This window comes from Venturia canescens, chromosome 11 (assembly GCF_019457755.1).
Source record: "Venturia canescens isolate UGA chromosome 11, ASM1945775v1, whole genome shotgun sequence".
NCBI lineage: Eukaryota > Metazoa > Arthropoda > Insecta > Hymenoptera > Ichneumonidae > Venturia > Venturia canescens.
The window spans coordinates 9,520,607-9,536,857 of NC_057431.1; the positions used below are offsets into that span (position 1 = coordinate 9,520,607).

The following is a 16,251-nucleotide window of genomic DNA, read 5'->3' on the forward strand; positions in this document are numbered from 1 at the left end:
CTATTTTTGATTGTTTTTCAATTTTGTGTATTTTATTTCGGTTTTATTAGCAGTTTCATTACAAAAATATTTATCCCAATAAAAAATATGTATGAGACGAAGAAATCGACGTTTTGCAGACCAGCTGATAAGTTACTTTTGCCCCCATTTATTCAGTGGAAAATCGATTTTATCTGAATCTGGAACACGAAATGAATAGAATGAAAAAAAAAAACGGTACTCGTAGCAAAAAGGGATTCAATTTTCCAAACGCAAATCACGATTTTGTATCAGCATTCCCTAAGAATTCTTTTCGCTCGAATATCGTTTTCTGGGCTCTTCGCAGAGCTTCCTCAACTAATCGAGACTTTGTTGAGCGAGCCATATAAATGACTGTTTGACCCAACATAATATCACACTCTGGCATTCCGATCATTTGACAAGCTTGTAGCGTATGGACTGCCATGTCTGAAAATGAAAAATTGAGTGTGATAAACAAAGTTCATAAATTCAAAGTAGAAAGAAAAAAGTTAAAAATATTCTTGGGTTTTTTACCCAAAGCATCAGGATCTGCAAGACCTATCTCTTCACTGGCAATCCTGATTAATCGTTTGGCAATATAAACAGGATCTTCTTTCATAGCCATGAGTCTTGCCAGCCAATAAAGCCCGCCATTGGCGTGTCCAGCTCCAACAGACTTATGGAGAGCAGAATAAAGTTGAAACTTCAGATCGTCATTGCCGTTATAGGAACAGTAGAATTTTTCGAGGCTATTTTTAAGATCTGCAACATTCAGCATTGGAGTTTGCTTTTCAGAGCTCCGATAGCTGGAAATTTTAGTTCGAGCAGCTAATTCGAGGCTCCCAAGGGCAGCAGCGGCATTGCCATTTGCAGAACTCGCTAACCATTGTATGGTTTTATCATTCATAAGAAATTTGGGTTCCAAGGAAGAAGAGGTCAGCGAAGAGTTTGGGTTTGAAACGGAGCTCTTTGGACAAGACGTAATTGAGCCGTTGAGTGCAGAAATGCCTTTTCTCACAATTTGCTCAGTTTCTTCCTCTTTCAATTTTTCAAACTCGAAAATTCTGCAGCGAGAAAGAAGAGCAGGATTGAGTGAAAAATGGGGATTCTCCGTGGTTGTACCGACAAAAATAAAAGTGCCGGATTCAACATGCGGCAGGAAAATGTCTTGTTGCAGTTTATTGAAGCGGTGAAGCTGGCCCATGACAAGAACTGTGCGACCCCCAAGCTTGAGGTCTTTAGCAGCTGAAGCTACGACTTCTCTGACCTTCGCTATACCAGAAGAAGCTGCATTTAATTTGACAACCTTTGTTTGCTGGTTTCTTCTGACATTTTTGACAATTAAGTCGATGAACGAGCTCTAAACCCATTGAAATTCATTTTTTTATTGGACACATTTTTTTGGATATTTTTAGATATAAAGAAAAAGAAAATACCTTGCCACAGCCTGGTGGACCCCACAAAATCATGCTAGGCAGCTGAGAATTTTTTATCAATTTTCTCAGCACGCCATCCGGTCCCAACAATTTTTTTTGACCCAAGAAGGAATCCGAACTCGACGGCCTCAATAATTCTGCCAGTGAAACTTTATTTTCGTCACTTCCCTGATTGGCAACCTCAAACATCGAATTTGAAGTATTTTTCGAATTCGAATTGAAGGTTTGTTCGTTTTTCGAATTCGTACTAGAGGTTTTTTCATTTTTTGAAAAGTTCGGAACTGATTTATCGACATTAAATTTTTGTTTTTTTTTCGATGATTCTTGAGAATTTTCTGCAAAGGGATAAGACCGCTTAGTTTTCTTTGCATCAAAATCTTCGAACTCTTGCAATGACAAACACGTCTCAACGTGTGCCTCGATTTCTTGTAACGGATACGGTTCCGAACACACCGGACATTCCATTCTACGTGTTTCTATTTTGCTACATATTTTTTCTCAAACACCACTCCAATATAATGTAATTCACATTTCTTTTGTTTTGATTCCGTACTATACCAAACTATACTGTGATCAACGTCATAAAAAACTAGAGGTTTTCAATGTCGATCACCATGTTTCCTTTTTTATCATCGATCGATGTGTATAGTTTTCTTTCAAATCGAATAACTGAAAACAAAAATACCATTTTTTTGAGTTTCATCATTATCAATCATGTAAAAATATCATCAGCCTCTTAAAATCGACCTCAATGTTATGTCACCGAAGAAAGAATTTCTGATTTGTGATTGACAAAAAATATAAACATTCCGTAAAAATCGATTCTCCCCCAAAACAATGCATTGGTTTAAGGTTGTCTCCGTTTTTTTTGCATGGAAACGCAGCTGGAGCGTGTAAGAAAGATAAACGCCGAATCAGCTTTACGTTATTTTCTACCAATACTCTTCAAAATAAAGAAGAAAAGTGACGCTCGCGAAAAATATTTTATGTGAAAATGCAGTTGAAAAATGGGAAGTTAATTAAATTTTGACAGCAGTACACTCCTAACCTCAAATATATCGCAAATTCATTCTTCTACAAATGCAAAAGTAACCCTAAAAATCGTGAAATTATTTTCTATTAATTGCGTTATGGCTTCTCTAATAAGGATTACCCTCATAGCTGTATTTTGTGGTAAGTTTTCATTCACATTAATTTCAAGACAGTTTCAATCACTATTATTTTTCTACATTCTTGAATTTTTGTTTTATGTCTAAACGTACTCCAATAACCTACATTTTTTTATGCATTTTTTAAATAGTAAGCATGAAACAGAAAGCTTTGGGGTCGAAGGTTTATATTTGAATGGGATTTTGATCTTGAAAAAAATTCCACCGTGATATTATTATCAAAAAAATAGCGATGAGAATTGATTAATTCCGTTTTTGAGGTTATTTTCGTCACGCCTAAACAGTGGGTAGATTTATAGATGGTGCTGATTGCGATCACGTGATCATGGAGTGAAAGACATGAAAGCTTAGAAAATCCGAATTTTTTGTCGGAACTTGTGTTTCGAGTTTATTGATTGAATCGAGTATGAATTTATATTTAATAAAAAATTGTGTTTTATTGATTTTGAGCATTTTTTACCACAAAGTTTCAATTATTAATTTGGTGATGTCAAATTATTTTATTACTTTCCCAGTGGTGTTTATTCAATGTGAAAATTAACGGTTCAAACTAACATTAATAAAAACATTTTTTAGCCCTTTTTGCAACTACTGCTGCTTCTCGGGTTTTGGAATTAAGTGACAGGTGAAACGAGTATTACTTACATTGTTCATTGTTTAGCAAAAAAAAAGAGTCGTCAAAAGAATAATAATTTAAAAAATAACGGATCGTTTACTTCTTCGGCCAATCCGGTGCGCCAATACAGCGAAAAGTACGAAGGAGCCAAGTACGAACATACAACGACGTACCGGATTGGTACTAATTAATTAATAACTCCTGAACACTGTGTTGAGGAGAAAAATTCATGAAGACTTTTCTTAGAATTTCGTGATCTACGCCACCTTTAAATTTGAAACAATAAAATGAACTTTTGACGTCTCTCATACTTTCAACGAAAATCACACGCCTCTAATTTCGTTGGATCTTTTTTCAATTTCACAGATTTCTAGAAATTCACAAAGAAGGACAATGGCTCGTTATGGTAAGAATTTAATTAACCTCTAATTCACAAATTTATTGATATCTCATTTTATTCTCAGTCCTAAATCAGAACAACGAACAATCTTTTCCGTTTTCAGATGTATGCACCTTGGTGTGCCCATTGCAAACGACTGGACCCCATTTGGGCTCATGTTGCTCAACACCTTTACGCTACCTCTATAAGAGTTGGCCGAGTCGATTGCACTCGGTTCACAAGCGTTGCTCACAATTTCAACATCCGAGGCTATCCTTCCATTTTATTGTAAGTGAAAAATTAAATTTTTTCAATGTCCTTATTTGAACTGAACATAAATCACAGAATAAATGTACCTTCCCATCAAATTTTGCAGTTTGAAAGGTGAGCAACAATTTACGTACAACGGCGATCGTACGAAAGATGAAATAGTTAAATTTGCTTTGAGACTGAATGGTCCACCAGTCCAAGAGATTAAAAAAACCGAGAGCTTTGATACGATCAAAAGAGATCGTGGCTTGTACTTTTTGTACGTCGGCGAACGTTCTGGTCCGTTATGGGTAAATAAAAACAATTTCTAGATTAAAAAATGTGCCCTCTGCACTATTTCCAAAAATATCAACCATCTTCGTTTTCGTCCCTTTTTCAAATATTTATCGTTATTCAATTGACACAATTTTCAGGATCTTTATCATCAAACTGCAGACATGTTTCAACCTCACGCATTCTTCTACCAATCGCATCCGGTCGTGGTCGACCGACATGCTCCGGTGGAAAATACTCCTGCAATTTTTGTCTACAAAGAGAACAAACACTATACATTCACGGGTAAAGAAAATAGGCTGAAAGTGAATTACTGTCAAAATTTTTTAATAACTCTGTTCAACGAGTTTCTGCTTTTTTGTTCAATCTTTCTTCAGGACACAATCACAGCGACATCGTTAAACTGAACGAAACAATATACAAGTGGATAAACGCTGAAAGATTTGCCACTTTTCCAAAAGTTACTCGTGGCAACATCAATCAATTATTTTTAACCAAGAAAAATCTTGTTCTCGCTGTCGTTGAAGAAAACGCTGTCGAAGACGTCGCCCCGGATATGCTCGAGTTCCGGGACATGGTAGAATCCATTATTAAGGAAAAACGCGATAAATATCACGAGTAAGATTTCTCTTTTGGTTTTATTTGACAAAAAACAACGATTAAAGCGTTTTCATTGAATTAACTTTTTCATTCTGTCCAGACACTTCCAATTTGGCTGGATTGCGAATGGAGACTGGATCAATAGTATTGCTATGAAAGTCTTGCCTTTGCCCAGCTTAATCGTAATAAATACGAGCACGAGTCATCACCATATTCCGGATGATGAGCCACGAAAATTAACTCCTCAAGCAATAGAAATGTTCCTAGATCATATTCACAACGATACTGCCCAGGTAAAAACAATTAAAAACGAAGGATAAATCCACGTTCCAGATCGATTCGAGAATAATTCATATTTTTGTTGATCTTTACGAGATAGAAAAGAAAAAATGTCGAAAATACTGAATTATTACATTCCAGAAATACGGTGGAAACGGTTGGCTGGTCCAAATTTACAGATCGTGGTTCGATCTCAAAATGACACTGTCCTCGATGTGGAAGGGAAATCCGGTTGTGACAGTCGTGGTGTTCGGTTTACCAGCACTTTTTCTATCATTGATTTGTTACGGAATTTGTTGTCCTGACTTTTTGGACGCAGGCGAGGACGAAGATGGTGAGCTGGAATTCATTTTTATAAGTATTTTCTGATAAAAATCTAAAATATGACTTTGAATTCGATTTAAGTGAATCATCCGTTTGAACTTTCATTCGACTGTATTTTGTCTTCGTGCAATTTTCATGAAATATCTCAAATTTTCTACTTTATACATGAACTTCGAAAACATTCAATTTTCAGGCGAAACGAACGGGAGCCACATGAAAAGGGATTGAACCAAATTTCTCCCTCCGACAATATTTCCCGGACGAATTATCGCGAAACAGTGGAAAAAAATCGAAATATAAAGAAAAAAGTACATTTTCTCAGTTTTTCCTTCTAAATGAAAATTTTCAAATATTCATTCCTCTTATCATTGTGTTGAGAATTGAAAAAAGAAATACCTTTAAAGGAAATTCAATTTACTTTCCAAAATCGGTGTTCATTAATATTTATTAATTAGGCTTAATTAATTGCAAATATACAATGTGAAATGAAAAAAAATTGTCTTTAAATAATGAAAGAAAAAATACATTTCCAAATATTATTCGCGCATTTACTCATCTTTCCCAAAATATTTTACTTTCCAGGACCAAAATGCTTTCTACTCAAGCGTCACCAATAATTCAATAAAAAAACAAAGACTTATTCAACCATCGATTGTTCGCAAGCTACAAATAAAATGTCAAATAACTGAGAAAAAAAATGCTACAAAGCAAGATTTATTAATTAATGTAATAATTAAAAATTAGAAATTAAGAGGTTTCAAAGTAAACCAGTTTTACAATTAAATTAGTCTTCAATGATGTTTGATCAAAAAATCGTATCATAACATTTTGTCTAAGGCTATAAATCGTCGTCGGAATCCAAAGCTGCTCTGCGTCTATCAAACTAGAAAAAGAAAAGAATAGTCAATGGAAATAAACAAGTATATGAAAATTATAATATTCAACAGAATGTGATTTTTCATACTTTGACTGTTGTAGTTTTTCTTGTTTGTTGATTAACGCTTTCGAGCAACCTGATCAGTTCTTCTTCTCCAAGCCTACCAGGCAGTTGTCCTCGCTGTGCCATGCTGACTAACATCTCTTCCACCATTTTTGCTTTTTCTGGTCTTCCGAGCGACAGAGTATTCACTGCAAAGATTATTTTCTATCAAATTTATATTTACCAATTCTAGAAATTAATGACTGGAATACATTTTTTCCTTGAAAATTGTGGAACTGTAAAAACAGTTCCCTAAAATAACGTCAGTGTGCAAATTTATTTTACGTCGTGCTCTGGCAGATTGGTCCAACACTTGAGCGAGAATTGAATGACGAAACTCTTCTATCTGCCTTTGCTTCTCTTCTGCCGCTTGTTGATTTCCTGCATCTCCACCCTTGAATTAAATCATTTAAATGTACCAATTTTGCAATACACTTCTTTGAGAACTGTTGAAACATCGATACAATAAGTTGTAAAAGAATAGCAACAATTAATTATCATAAAACCGCAATGACAGCTCAACATAACCTCAAGAATTCAGTTATAAAATAATAAAAAAATTTAATGAGTAAAGATAACCACAAAAGGAACAAAAAACGATAGAAAGTATGAAAAAATTTTGGAAAAAAGAATGAAATAAATGTTGAAATATTTATGTTGAACTGAGCGGCTTCAGAATTGAAAATCGAAAGACCTAACCTAGAAATGAGATGAGATGAAAAGCCTGTTCGATTTTGTGGGGAAGGTCAATTATCAGGTTGTAATTATTAATAAAGAGAAAGAATATCTTTTTGATAAAATTTCATAAGAAATGATTTTTTTACCTTGTATTGTGATTGCAATTGAGCTAATCGCTGTTGCCGAAGTGCCTCGAGTTCAGGGTCCGCCATTTTCGTTTGTTAACCCACGCAGTGAAGTGATTTTTATTTATATACCCAATTTTTTTGAAGAAAAACTGAACTGAACTTTGAAGAAAGAAAAACATTGACTTTTCACTTGAACGAATTCTCAATTGTTAATTTTTGTGTGCAAGGGCCATGGAAAATGGAACAAAGGTACAAAGAAACCAGACGATTTAATCGAGTGACAAAAAAGCTCTTAAACTGAAAATACTGAACAAAAGGTCATTCAAACGAAAAATCTTGTTGATTCCTAATTGTTTAATGAATTGTTTGTATTTGATATGAAAAATGTTAAGTTCTGCAAATTTATTTAGTCCAAATTCAAAGATCGTCGAATAGAATTTCAACCAACGGTCGATAAAATGAAAATCAAACATTGTTTATCAACTGCCGATAGCTAGACACGATGATCCAAAAATTCGACACTATTCAAACAACTCTTGCAAATGAAGTGAAAAAGAATATTTTATTCCATAAAAATGACAATTCCGAAAAAAATATGATACAACCAAATAATTTTTTTCACCCTGTAAGAAGCCAATTTGGGGAGGTCTCTTTAAATTGAACACAAGACCGCACAATTTGTAAAAGTTTTATTATTGCGAGTTCAATGAAATTTTTTCGATGCACCAATATATGGATGCTGCCGGCACAGTTCAAGCTGAGTTAAATTTTAAAAACATAGCTTCGACATGAAATGAACTTGAGCAGAGCTTAAAACTGCATTAATGTTGAAGAAAAAGTTCATAAATAATTTTTTTTTTTTAAATAATAATTCAATGCAATTATATAAATTTTCCAATTAAATTAATTGAATTTTTCAATATTTTATTCCATTTTCGAAGTAATTCATTAAAATCCATTTTTTAATGACATTTCATTTGATTTTTTTTTTTTTTTTTTAATAAATCTTTGGAACACGCTATTAAATGGTCTTCGTGTTATCGTACCATGGTGGCATCCAGTTCGTCGGTGTACTGTTCCTTGGGCGTCCCCTTGTGGGCCCCGTAGGATTGAAGTTTTGATGAACGAGAGGCCTACTGGCTCGGTTTTCGAGGGCTCGATTGTCGGGAAGGCGATCATTTCGGGCATTATCGAGCACGACGAAAGCCTGATCATCGGATTCTTCTTTTCTGGGGGGAATTCTTCCAAAACTAGGGGAATAAGATCGTTGCTGTTGATCGTAATCGTGGAGGCGGTCTGGGGAAGGAGCTCGAGGTTTTTCGGAGTATTGTTGGGAGAGAGAGGGCCTTCGGTGGGGGAAACCACGTGATTCGGCGTCAACGTTTTGCACCTGAAGTCGATAGGGACTGGGCGAACGATTTCTAGCGTTTGGGGATGAATTGACCAAGTCCAAGTGTGTAGGTCGGTGATAAGTTGGCCCCTGCATGTGCGAAAGTCTCGAGCCTCTTAAAAAAAATAGAAGAAATTGTAAATCGTTTAAACAAAATGGCTGGTGGTTCGGGAAGTCCCTAGAAAAATTCCCTAAGAAATCCTAGTTGGAACTAGGATTTGTTGGGGTCTTTTGAAAAAAAGTGAACAAATCAGAAATCGTTGAAACAAAATGGCTGATGATTCGGAAACTCCCTAGAAAAAGTCCCCAACAAAACCTAGTTGGAACTAGGACTCGGGTGAGACCCAAATTTAGTGCCACAGGGAACTTTTTTTTCAATCGACTTTGCGATGACCTTCGATGGGGGGTAATGACCTTATGACAGGGTTTAGAGGTCAAATCAGTCGGGGAGAACTTTTATCTTTTAAATAGTGGCTGAGCGACGACGACGGTCTCAGTTAATCGACCTTGGACTGAGCTTCGTCTGACCTTGAAATTACCTTCTATTTTCCAAAGGCGGTTTCGCGACAACATTTTCCGAATGAATCCTCGTGTTGAGGACCTGAAAAGCGTCTTGCTCGTCCGCAGCGTTAACGCTTCCGAATTGTTCGCCATTATTATTGGTTATCCAGAGATTGTCGCGTCTTCTCGATGCGCTCAGACTTCGATCTCGATGCCGATGCATCCTGGGCTCGTTCGCGACGCTGCTCTCTCTTCCCGCGCAATAAGCTTCTCGGTATTCAGGCTGGAGGTCGATGTCACCTTCGAGACGAAGATTGGCCGGCATCCTGAGGGTTTCCACCCGTGGCAAGTTCCCGTAGGGGACGTATTGCGACCTTATTTCACTGGTGACCTCATTCCCTCGAAATTCACGAGTCGCTCGGCCCTCGAAAGCGCTGCTCGAAGCCGACGCGCTCGGCTTCAAGGACAACGGAGGTTTTCGGTACACCGGACGCTCCATGTTCAATAAAGTCGAATTGTACTCGGGATCCTGGTCAATCTTCGTCGGGAACTTGGACGGACTTTGAACCGGATGGATCTTCGAACCATCCGCTCGGCCGATCTCGTCTTCCGGTCTCATCAGCTTTGGACGCTCGCGAGGAAAATCCTATTCGATGGGAATCGAAGATTTTTAATTTGTGATAAAAGCCATTGGGAAATCGATCATTTTTCAAAATTCCCCGTGTACCTTGTAAGCATCTTTGTATTCGGGTACTTCCAAGGGTGGTCCTTTGAGCTCCTCCAGTTTGGAGACCAGCACTTTCATATCGTCTTCCTTCTTCCTTCGTTTTTCTTCCTCCCTTTCATTTCGAATTCTTAATTCTTCATCGAGGGCATTATCCTTGAGATCATCCTTGTCGACCGGTTCGTTTATCCGGCAACTTTCCGTAGCGTCGTAAAAACTGCCTCCGGTTTGGAGATGCGATTCCGGTAAAACTGGCATTCTCCTTTCTATGGAAGGAGAAAAAGCGTCTTGACCTTGAATCCTCTGAAATTGAAGCCTCACCTCATTTTGACCTCTGATCTTATCGGCCAACGTTCGACTTTTGGCCTCAATGGCCAATATTGGACTTGTGAATTCACCAGCCAACATTGAACCTGTGATTTTACCAGCCAATATTCGACCTCTGACCTTACTGACTAATTTTTCAACGTTCAACCTCAACGGCCAATATTGGACCTGTAACCTCAGCGGAGAATATTGGACCTTTGACTGTCGCGGCCAATGTTGGACCTTTGACCTCGACGGCCAATATTGGGCCTGTGACCTCAGGTCAATAAACTCGAACTTACCGTTGAGGTAATGCGGTCGAAAGACGTCGGTATACTCCGGAAGAAAGGTCGAGTCACCTTCAAGCTTCAAATTGGCCTTTTGCCTGAGCAATTCAGGTCTTCGTGCCCCGACGAAAGGCACATATTTGTCGAGGCTCTCAGTCGTCGTTTCAAGGTCGCCCTCGAGTTTCAAATTGGTTGGAAGACGAATCAGAGCTGGACGACTAACGTTCAACCACTCGATGAATTTTTCACACTGTTCCGTCGTCGTGCCCATGTTACCCTCCATTCGCAAAGATGTTGGTCTCCGCGCAAGGTCAGCTCTGTGATGACCTTCGTGAGGTACGTACGACGAGTATTCCGTGTGTGCGTAAAACTGGTCACCTTCGCGTCGCAGACTCGTGCCCCTTAAGTTTTGCTTTCGTAATGATTTTTTTTGTCTCTATAACTGTTTCAGTAACTCGGACAATGCTTGAGGCTTAGACCTCAAAAATTGGCTGAATAAGCAAAAACATTAGAACTTTTGTACAATTCTTACCTCCTCATGAGGGGCGGCCTCCCAGGCAAATTGGCAGCTCCCATATTCTGAGTTCTTTCTACAGCAGTTTCCATCTGATCAGAATCATTGACCTTGAATAATTGACTGGCTACTGGCGCCGGTTCATCAGCCACTGGCTCGATAATTTTCCTTTCCGTTTCCACCCTCTCGATCGGAGCTTCAGCGGCGTTTTTCGTGAAAACTTTGAGCAACGAATCCTCGCTAGTGGCTCGGAAAGCTCTTCGATACTCCGTCACCAGGTTTTCCCTGGAATCCAACCCTTCGTGCGTTCCCAGCGTGTCCCTCGGATGCCCCTGCACACGTCTCCGTCGATACCGGCCCAGTTCGTCCACCGACAAGCCTTCGATAAAATGCCATTTTTCCTTTGTCTTTGATTTGACCTTCCGATGACCTTTGACGTTTGACCTCACGACCTCTGTGTCCGATGACGACTTTCCGATCCCGAGATTCGACCGGTGTCTGCTTGAATTACCAACATCGACAAATCAACGTTATTTTTAGCCTTTCGACCAAAATGGCCTCTACACTCAAAATGGCCGATTCAAAATGGCGGCCAATTGTTGAAATCACCCGATTTCGGACACAAATTCACATTAAGGGGGTTCAGAGGTCACAGGCTACAAATTTGGGCTCCGAATATCTCAGAATTCCACTTCAAACATCCAAACCTTCAAATTTAGAGCAACAAATTGAATTTTTGGAAAAACAGCTACAAAATATCGGGTCCGAAACATCAAGTGGCTTTACTTCCTCTCAATTTCGCAATATCATCGTCCAGTCGGCACATCAGCCAAGAAATACCGCTGATGATCAATCGACCCCAATGTTTGTCGATTTCTCACGATAAAAATGCTCGGCCAATAGCTTTTATGAAATAATTACGATTTCCAATGGAAATATTGGCGTCCAGTCGGCGTAGCCGTTCGAAGCAAACTGAAAAGTTCAGCCTGCCGTAATCTCAGCCGGCCGAGACAGACAGGTAGAGAGAGCGATAGGAAGCGGATAGAGTTCGCTGAAACGGTGAATAGCAGAGAAAGAGAAACAGGCTGGTACGTAACTCTACGTGCCGTTACAAATAAGAACAGACGAGACGCATCGATTTGTAGTTGGTATACGAGAAGCCTCGTTACGAGGATTCCCCGAGAAAGGAAGAGAGGAAAAAAATCATTTCGCTTAACGACTTACGTGCACGAATATAAAACCGATCGATTTTTCGATCGGCCAGCTCATCTGTCTCATCGCTTCTTGTTCGCATGGACCGAAATTTTATTGAGTCTCGAGAGCAGCAGCGAAGTTATTCAACTTTGGAGAATGTTGATTCGATCATTTTTCTTTAAATTGGAAAAATTCGGTAATTAAATGGAAGGTTTTAGTTTTTTTTCTAAGAATTTTTTTGAAGGTTTCGTGAATTTATTTGCATTTTTGAGCATGAATAGCCTCACCGGAGAACCTAGATAATTATATGTTTGTTTAGACTCAAAATGGGATGAAAAGTTCCACCGAGTGATCTCTTTTGTGAATACAATTTGTTTGGGATCCTAGTACGTTCTATTAGAATTTTTAGTATCGAGGTAGCGTGGCCGAGCGGTCTAAGGCGCTGGTTTAAGGCACCAGTCTCTTCGGAGGCGTGGGTTCGAATCCCACCGCTGCCAGTTTTTTTTTTTTTTTTTTCATTTATTCGTAAAACTTATCATTGAAAAAATTTTGAATTGAAAAGGAAAAAAATGTTATTTTTAACTGGACGAATATTTTGACCCCAAAATTTCATTTTCCAATGTTTTTTTTATTCGAATTCTCTTAGAATCTATTCCATCGAATTAGCGAAAGGAAAAAAATTCATTTTAGGATCATAAAAATTGTGACATTTTTGTCTTAACTACACTTGCAATTGGATTATGATAGAGTCGTGCTTAATGTCACTGAACTAGCTTCGTTAAATGAGAGGAAGGCCATTCACAAGAGGAATTGGCGAGTCTGTAATAAATCAGAATATCCGGAAGAGGGAGGAGGTTGGAACGTCTCGAAAGTCCCGGTGGCATCTATTTCTGTCGCCCATCCGTTGGCCTCCTGTGAGGGAGTAAATCCGTCGAAATAGTCGAATTGTCGTACTTGGTGAGAGGCAGCGTGATTGTATTCGTATGAAAATACAGATTTGAGCCGAAAGGAGTGACCTCGTGACCCAGATGTCGAAACCGGCATTTAATTCAATGTTTTTTAAACGCGATCGACAACACGAATTCACATGTTTTACGGGTGTGGGGACTTCCCGGAAGGGGGCCAAATATCTGAAATCGTTGCGGCACGCACAGCGCGCCCACCCTCGCTGCGTGATTTCCGATTCAACGAATTTCTCCGTTTGCCAATACTGCACGCGATCCGCTTTGATTCGTCACGAGACACGTTGAGGAATGCGCTTGTATTTGTTTCTTCACGTAAAAAGCCATTTTCACGTCGGTTTTTCATTCTCCCCTCACAAAGAATTTATTTCGTGCTAAAGTGTTCTAAGTTTCTTATCGCTATTTCTTAACGATCGACTGTGAGCGTCGGTCCCTGTTGCTCTCTTTCCGCTGCAGTTGATAAGTCGCGGCGAAATGGTAATGGACTCGCACATTGACGATTCGTCTGGATGTATGAAAAAAAGGATATTGGCCAATATTGGCGCAAGTACTGGCATTAAAATTGTCACTTTTGGACTCACACACGAGACTTAACATGGAGCAGCACCGACCTTATTGCCGCAGAAAGAAAATTTCAATCCTGACCAAAACGCTTGAGTCAATATTGGCAGCTTCGAGTAATTCAGAAACGGCCAATACTCATTTTACGCGAGAACTTAATTCGATTTTGATTCTGATTTGAAATATTGGCAGTACTGGATGGTATGTTGGCCGTATTCGCAATAATAATGGCAGTGATGGTGAACATGTTGATAGTGCTAGCATCAAAGCCATTATTGGCACCAATACAAATTTGAATAATTAAAATGTTCTATTCGCAATTAATATTTCAGTGAATACTGGCGAATAATGCAGCAATTTTGGAACCAAGTCGATACGGCCTCTGTTTCTTACGAGCTTTAAACCGCCGATGATATTGGCACTTCTGGCAAAAATATTGGCAATACTCGCACCAATATTGGCAGTGTTGCCGAAATATGGACAAAATAATGGCAGGAGAATTGTCAGTACTGGCACACATTTTGTAAGTGAGTACAGTCAGTATTGGCAATCGTATAGCTATGAATTCTCCACTTGGCACTGATATTTGCGCGAATATCGGCCAATGATGCGGCAACCTTTCGCTTTTCAGGACTGAGACAAGGTTGGCTCTGTGCTTCTACGAGCATCAAATTGCCAATAATATAGTATTGATTCCCAGAGCTTTTTGCGACTCATAATCGGTCAAAACTTTATTATTTAAAATTGAAAAAAAAAACTGGCTCCACTGGCCATCAACTGCCGACGATGTTAGGAAGACTTTATGAAACTCAATAAAAATGAACTTTTTTCGGGAAATTGGCAACGTTAAAAATTCATCATCGAGTACAAATCGTCTGCACGATAGTCCTGGATCATTATCCAGGACTACGTGCAACTTATTGACCTTAATCGTTCCAATGGCCAAAATCAACGTTCCCATTTGACACAGAAATATTTTCATTCAGTCATTTTTCAACGGTGCCACGTCCACGCGACACAAAGATCTAATCACACTCGATTCGTTTATTCGTGGGTTATTACGGGTGATTGTTTTAAGTAGGACTACCCCGCAACGTGGATCTTAAGGAGGTCACGTACGTATCCCTTATCACGTCACCCTAGAAATTCGAATCGAGGTTACCAGGACAAAAGCTTAAGAAAAAATCTCACTCGCGCTCGTGTAAAAAAGAATAAACCACCCCGGTTTTCTCTTGCTCTTTTAGTGTGCGCGACCTTGAGCAGGCAAAAGGGACACACACGTGATCGTACCTAAGTGGAACATTGGTTCGGACTTCGCTTCTTATTAGTGAAGTTTATCGCGTCTGGCGGCCTTGAACTATTTGTTTTGTTCACACGAAATTCGACTTTTTTTAGATCTTGAGGCTTCAACGATTTTTTTCTCATTTTTCGTTCTGCTTTTTTGTCCGAATTTTCGAAATTTCTGTTCTTCGCTTCGAAATAGTTATTTTTTGTTAATTTACACAAAATTATAAAATATTTTATTATTTTACGACTATTTTGACAACTTTTGAGAAAATTTGAACATTTTTTGGAATAAAAATATTTTTTACGATAATTCGTGACGAAATAATATTTCAATGTTGAAAAAGCATGAAGAACAAGCTTTTTAACACCAGAATTTTTGAGTTTACCGAGTTCCTCGTGACTCGCGAGTCGAATCGTAATTGATGGTTTCTCACAGAATCGATATTCCTTAGAAAAGTATTTTAAAATTCAAATCAAAGGACGATCGATGGGAATGTGTGCAATAATTTTCTTTAATGGTAGAGTTTAGAGAAAACATCGTGAAAAAATTTTCTTACCGTTTCGAAGAACGTTCCCTCCTACCTTCGCCCATAAATAATTAGCCTGTGCACTGATAATGTGAAAAAATAAAAATAATCAGCCAGGCAAAAGGCTGCTCGAACGAAGGATTCGTACGAAGTTGTACGAGTAAACTGACCAGAGTGCCAATGACACCTGGCAGGCTCCTCAGAGTGGGTCGAAAGGGTGAACCTTCCCAGAGATGCTAATAAGAAGGCGGCCTCAATTGCACCTGCGCACATTCGAATACCGTGCTCTTATATCGTTATCCTAAATTCTCACCTCCTCGGGCTGACTTACACCAAGAATGAGTGACGAATAAATCACGTATATTTACTTCACTTACAGCCACATTTTTCTTCATTTTCTTTTTTAAGCGTTCATCTATTCACGAAGGTTTTGAGCGAAGCAATAATGCCTTAAAAATTCATTTTTGTTGTTTCAAAAGGTTTCATCTATTTACTAAGGTTTTGTGCCAATAAATAATGCCTTAAAAATTCATTTTTGTTGTTTCAAAATGTTTCATCTATTTACTAAGGTTTTGTGCCAATAAATAATGCCTTAAAAATCCATTTTTGTTGTTTCAAAAGGTTTCATCTATTTACTAAGGTTTTGTGTCAATAAATAATGCCTTAAAAATGCATTTTTGTTGTTTCAAAATGTTTCATGTATTTACTAAGGTTTTGTGCCAATAAATAATGCCTTAAAAATTCATTTTTGTTGTTTCAAAATGTTTCATCTATTTACTAAGGTCTTGTGCCAATAAATAATGCCTTAAAAATTCATTTTTGTTATTTCAAAATGTTTCATCTATTTACTAAGATTTTGTGCCAATA

The 16,251-nt window shown here is 38.3% G+C and overlaps 4 protein-coding genes and 1 non-coding gene across 6 annotated transcripts; 2 read left to right on the forward strand and 3 right to left on the reverse strand.

Moving 5' to 3' along the window:
- Positions 1-26: 26 nt before the first annotated feature.
- On the reverse strand, positions 27-2,034 carry LOC122417938 (ATPase WRNIP1-like). Its single transcript, XM_043431874.1, has 3 exons — positions 1,437-2,034; positions 535-1,360; positions 27-447 (listed from the first exon to the last, which is right to left on the reverse strand). Exons 1-3 carry the CDS (start codon positions 1,899-1,901, stop codon positions 257-259), a joined length of 1,482 nt encoding a protein of 493 aa, XP_043287809.1. The 5' UTR covers positions 1,902-2,034; the 3' UTR covers positions 27-256.
- A 180-nt stretch (positions 2,035-2,214) lies between these two features.
- Positions 2,215-5,885, forward strand: Tmx3 (Thioredoxin-related transmembrane protein 3). Of its 2 annotated transcripts, XM_043431875.1 has the most exons (10): positions 2,215-2,609; positions 3,182-3,230; positions 3,588-3,627; positions 3,725-3,888; positions 3,977-4,160; positions 4,284-4,428; positions 4,521-4,761; positions 4,844-5,036; positions 5,164-5,356; positions 5,540-5,885. In XM_043431875.1, exons 1-10 carry the CDS (start codon positions 2,567-2,569, stop codon positions 5,572-5,574), a joined length of 1,287 nt encoding a protein of 428 aa, XP_043287810.1. In that variant the 5' UTR covers positions 2,215-2,566; the 3' UTR covers positions 5,575-5,885. The 2 variants fall into 2 exon arrangements, with proteins under 2 accessions (XP_043287810.1, XP_043287811.1); XM_043431876.1 differs by lacking the exon at positions 3,182-3,230 and having other exon boundaries at positions 2,220-2,609.
- Positions 5,886-6,032: 147 nt separating this feature from the next.
- On the reverse strand, positions 6,033-7,420 carry PDCD-5 (programmed cell death 5). The gene is made up of 4 exons (XM_043431879.1): positions 7,150-7,420; positions 6,611-6,719; positions 6,311-6,474; positions 6,033-6,229 (listed from the first exon to the last, which is right to left on the reverse strand). The coding sequence occupies exons 1-4, from the start codon at positions 7,213-7,215 to the stop codon at positions 6,185-6,187; spliced, it is 384 nt and encodes a 127-aa protein (XP_043287814.1). The 5' UTR covers positions 7,216-7,420; the 3' UTR covers positions 6,033-6,184.
- A 413-nt stretch (positions 7,421-7,833) lies between these two features.
- LOC122417849 (uncharacterized) lies at positions 7,834-15,524 on the reverse strand. Its single transcript, XM_043431687.1, has 6 exons — positions 15,415-15,524; positions 10,872-11,354; positions 10,355-10,740; positions 9,750-10,012; positions 9,061-9,668; positions 7,834-8,636 (listed from the first exon to the last, which is right to left on the reverse strand). The coding sequence occupies exons 1-6, from the start codon at positions 15,447-15,449 to the stop codon at positions 8,153-8,155; spliced, it is 2,259 nt and encodes a 752-aa protein (XP_043287622.1). The 5' UTR covers positions 15,450-15,524; the 3' UTR covers positions 7,834-8,152.
- TRNAL-AAG (transfer RNA leucine (anticodon AAG)) lies at positions 12,463-12,544 on the forward strand. Its single transcript has one exon. It is a non-coding gene; the product is annotated as a tRNA-Leu (tRNA).
- Positions 15,525-16,251: the final 727 nt, after the last annotated feature.

Coding starts and splice junctions, on each gene's coding strand:
- Tmx3 (XM_043431875.1), top strand. CDS start 2,567: ATGGCTTCTCTAATAAGGATTACCCTCATAGCTGTATTTTGTG. Junction 3,231..3,587: donor GTTTTGGAATTAAGTGACAG/GTGAAACGAGTA, acceptor TCAATTTCACAG/ATTTCTAGAAATTCACAAAG. Junction 4,429..4,520: donor CAAACACTATACATTCACGG/GTAAAGAAAATA, acceptor ATCTTTCTTCAG/GACACAATCACAGCGACATC.
- PDCD-5 (XM_043431879.1), bottom strand. CDS start 7,215: ATGGCGGACCCTGAACTCGAGGCACTTCGGCAACAGCGATTAGCTCAA. Junction 6,475..6,610: donor CCAATCTGCCAGAGCACGAC/GTAAAATAAATT, acceptor TAATCTTTGCAG/TGAATACTCTGTCGCTCGGA. Junction 6,230..6,310: donor GAAAAACTACAACAGTCAAA/GTATGAAAAATC, acceptor TTCTTTTTCTAG/TTTGATAGACGCAGAGCAGC.
- LOC122417849 (XM_043431687.1), bottom strand. CDS start 15,449: ATGGGCGAAGGTAGGAGGGAACGTTCTTCGAAACG. Junction 10,741..10,871: donor AGGCCGCCCCTCATGAGGAG/GTAAGAATTGTA, acceptor GCAAAACTTAAG/GGGCACGAGTCTGCGACGCG. Junction 10,013..10,354: donor TCGACCGCATTACCTCAACG/GTAAGTTCGAGT, acceptor CTCCTTCCATAG/AAAGGAGAATGCCAGTTTTA.
- LOC122417938 (XM_043431874.1), bottom strand. CDS start 1,901: ATGGAATGTCCGGTGTGTTCGGAACCGTATCCGTTACAAGAAATCGAG. Junction 1,361..1,436: donor GTCCACCAGGCTGTGGCAAG/GTATTTTCTTTT, acceptor CAATGGGTTTAG/AGCTCGTTCATCGACTTAAT. Junction 448..534: donor TGCAGATCCTGATGCTTTGG/GTAAAAAACCCA, acceptor TTTCATTTTCAG/ACATGGCAGTCCATACGCTA.